General features: G+C 41.0%; 1 protein-coding gene across 1 annotated transcript in view; it reads right to left on the bottom strand. All coding sequences in view use genetic code 11, as the record gives it.

Moving 5' to 3' along the window:
• EGR_08983 (DAZ-associated protein) overlaps nucleotides 1–364 on the bottom strand; it is a gene marked incomplete at both ends in the record, with an annotated part of 1,959 nt that extends 1,595 nt beyond the window's left edge. The window contains one exon of the mRNA XM_024498232.1: nucleotides 354–364. Coding sequence (XP_024347374.1) covers nucleotides 354–364 — 11 coding nt within the window. The remainder of the gene's footprint in view (nucleotides 1–353) is intronic.
• Between the last annotated feature and the right edge of the window lie 2,920 nt (nucleotides 365–3,284).

The following is a 3,284-nucleotide window of genomic DNA, read 5'->3' as shown; positions in this document are numbered from 1 at the left end:
GCCGTCTGTCAGTTTAATCGCTGCTCTTGTAATTGGTTGCTTTAACATTGATAATGACTGATGACTTGTTTCCAGTTTCTGAAAATAGAAACAGAAATTTTGGCAACAACTTTGCTATCACTACCTACAATTACACAAAGAAAAGTTGTAATCTGCACGTATCTCTCTCAAGTTTTCTTAGAAAAATGTCTATCACTGCATTTTCTTAGCTAAATTTGCGCAGCTTGCGATGATAAAAAGACTTGAACCTCACTTTTATAGTCTTTTGAAGACAAAGCATGATAGTTTGCCTTTTCATTCTTTCATTCACGCACGAATTAGAACACAGACACGCCACCCCAGTATCCACGTACCTAAAATGCATGGAATGATGAAAACCGTCAGTAGGAACAAGACAACTAAGCAAAGTAGCACATGAGGATGACCTCCACTAAGTCCTTTAAGGAAGATAAATCATGTGTAAGGACAAATGCTCTGCTTATGTATGATTGCAAGAAAGACGATGCTTCATTTCTCCCTAGCATATCCAGCTATGCTGTTTCCCTTGATGTCTACACCACACTAAATCTAATTGTGCTTCTCATTCCCCATTTCCCACTCCATTTACTCTGGCTAAAATAATGCAAAATTCTTCAAATATTAGGCACTCCCTTCTGCGCCCTCATATTTGTTGCCTTAACCAAACGCATTGGAATTTGAATTGATGGCTGCTGACATAAAGAATGGTAAGTCATTTCTGCATTTCTACAGATACTTGCTCCATCATTTCATCAGCCCTAGAGTGGCTACACCCGATTAGGGTGTGACGAAGGAGTCCTCTAAAACAAGGTGCAGCAATTTTTGTGTGAGAATGCATTTTATTTGCGCTACCCTCCAAGCAGCACTTCTTCACTGCTTGATTATGACACTTGTTACTGTGCCTTAAGCTGTGCCAATCGCATTGGGTGTTGTGGTAAAGAGTCGAATAACACTGTAATGTATCTAAATACCTCGAGTGGTGCCACAACTTTAAACCTACTGGGTATTCTCCGTTGCTTAAATGAGCTTAAGACAGTGCTGTGAAATCTAAAGCAATATCCAATGCCTCTGATCCACTACTGGTTGACAAAGGTAACGCAAGATTACTTTTAATAGTTTGTGAAGTAGAATGGGATGCCAAATGACTCATGCGCCAACACTTCAACTATTTGTGTATGTTCTTCCGATTCATGTAAAAATAAAAGCATTCCTAGGCGGTTGTTGAATACGATCCTTTAGTCTATTGCCATTCTCAATGCAGCTTCCATGGATACATGATGTTTCATTGCAGTTGCTGCAGATTATGTGGGTGTGCATGCTAGATGCCCAAAAGCAGATGAACAATCCTGTTGTAGACATCACATCTCGTGTCCATTTTGCCCGTTGAGGGTACTAATATGGCAACATTTATCTCTGGATAAATTGAACCGTGTGGCTACATCTCAGGTGCAAAAAACACTTCTTTATTAGAATTAATGTAATTTTGATGTCATTTTTCCTACATTTACATCTTAGGTAAGCTCACACCGGTCTTGCATCTTGCATCATTCAAGTGGGCAAATGCGCACCTTCTCGCATCGTGTTAATCCTATTTCCCAGTTTTGTGACCTCGTGTTTTGTGGAACCAAACAAATTGGAAATGGTTGAGGATGCGAGCCACAGAATACAGTGGAAGCTAGTAGTCATGCCTTTGCTTAATCAAAGGCAGAACTTCTGACAGGGCGTAAGTCAAGATTCCACACAGTCGCGTTCCTAACTGACGCAATGTTTTGCCACTACTCTAAGAGGACCTCTTAACCCTTATCTGACGAGCAATGGTTGAAGATGGGTATACAAATAGCCAAGTGGGTGCATGAGGGTGTGAGATCTCCTTATATGTGCAACCACGGAGATACCAAACGAGTAACAATTTACCATGGGTTAGGGTTGGTTAATCACACATATAACCACATTTCTGAGATTGGTTATTGCGCATTTTTCATGGCTAAAAGAAGGGAAAATGCTATTTATTTCATATCTGCGTGCTCACTGACTGAGGATCTTCTTTGCCATAATGGGGCTGTACCCGCCCTTAAACTTTTGCTCATCACTTCGTAGTCCGAATTTTTGGCATCGTAATTTATATCTATCCACTTGATTGCCCTCTCATCCATCGCATTTATGTTCTATCAATACTCCTCAAATGTCTTCTTCTTTGTCTTGGCGTTCTTCATTCTTAGCTTCATGCGCTAATGCGATTCCTTAACTTGGTCTTCGTTGCCATCCTATTCTTCTATTTCTCATCCGCCTGCTTTGACTTATTCGCTCCCATCACCATCTAATTTATCTTCTCTTCCAATAGACATGTCAAATTGTTGGTGATGGTGATGTTTTTTTCCTTTCGCTAGGGAAAGTGGTTGCCAGTTTGGAATCGAGGTGTGAGCCACACCATTAATTGGTCAGAGCGGACGGTGAGAAAGGGATGGATTTGGACGGCTTAGAACCCATTTGTAACGTGCACACTATGCTGCAAATTACTTGCGTAAATTAACTCTTTGTTGTAGCATTAATATAAAGCAGTAATTTTAGCCTCACTTTCTTTTATTCATTTCACATGTCGTTGTGTATTTGTGTACACACGTACGGTGTTTAAACCAAGGGATGTCAAGAATTTTCTACATTCATTAGCCAGTCATGACACAGAAGCTGAGTGACAAGCTTCTGAGAGTGCTGTGAATGTAGTGGGTCTAATGTAGCCGGTGCGCACGACAACATCGCTTATTAACACAACAATCTCTTACGGAAAATATACACAACGCAACCATTGCATGTTTATATCTACCAGTTGTCCAGACCTCCCTATTCCAAGTAGAATAGGTGGATGCTATTTCATCAACGTAGTGAATGGTTTCTCTTTAAAGTACTGGAAGGCAAGAGTCTAGGCTTCTCTGCTTGCTAACCTTCTTCGATTACCCTCTCGAGATGGGACTTTTGATTTACCCAACTTGTGTCGACAGATCTCCACATCTGGCTTACATTTTCCATGCCCTAGCTACACTCATGCATATTATGCCATCTTCAACAGAAGTCTGGGCTTGACAACTCTGCGTTGTTGACAAAGAAAGTACAGATAGACAGTATTCACGATTTTACACTAAACGTTTAACAAAGCGGATGGGACATAAGCAGGTCCACGTGGACGCAGCTAAAGGGTAGAGGTGAACCTTCTTCTGCCTCGCTTCCTCCTAAATACCGATGCTGTACCACCAGTCTAGATCATGATCTTG

Source organism: Echinococcus granulosus, assembly GCF_000524195.1.
Source record: "Echinococcus granulosus chromosome Unknown EG_S00126, whole genome shotgun sequence".
Lineage (NCBI taxonomy): Eukaryota > Metazoa > Platyhelminthes > Cestoda > Cyclophyllidea > Taeniidae > Echinococcus > Echinococcus granulosus.
Note: the sequence above shows the minus strand (reverse complement) of the source record. Positions and strands in the feature narration are given on the sequence as shown.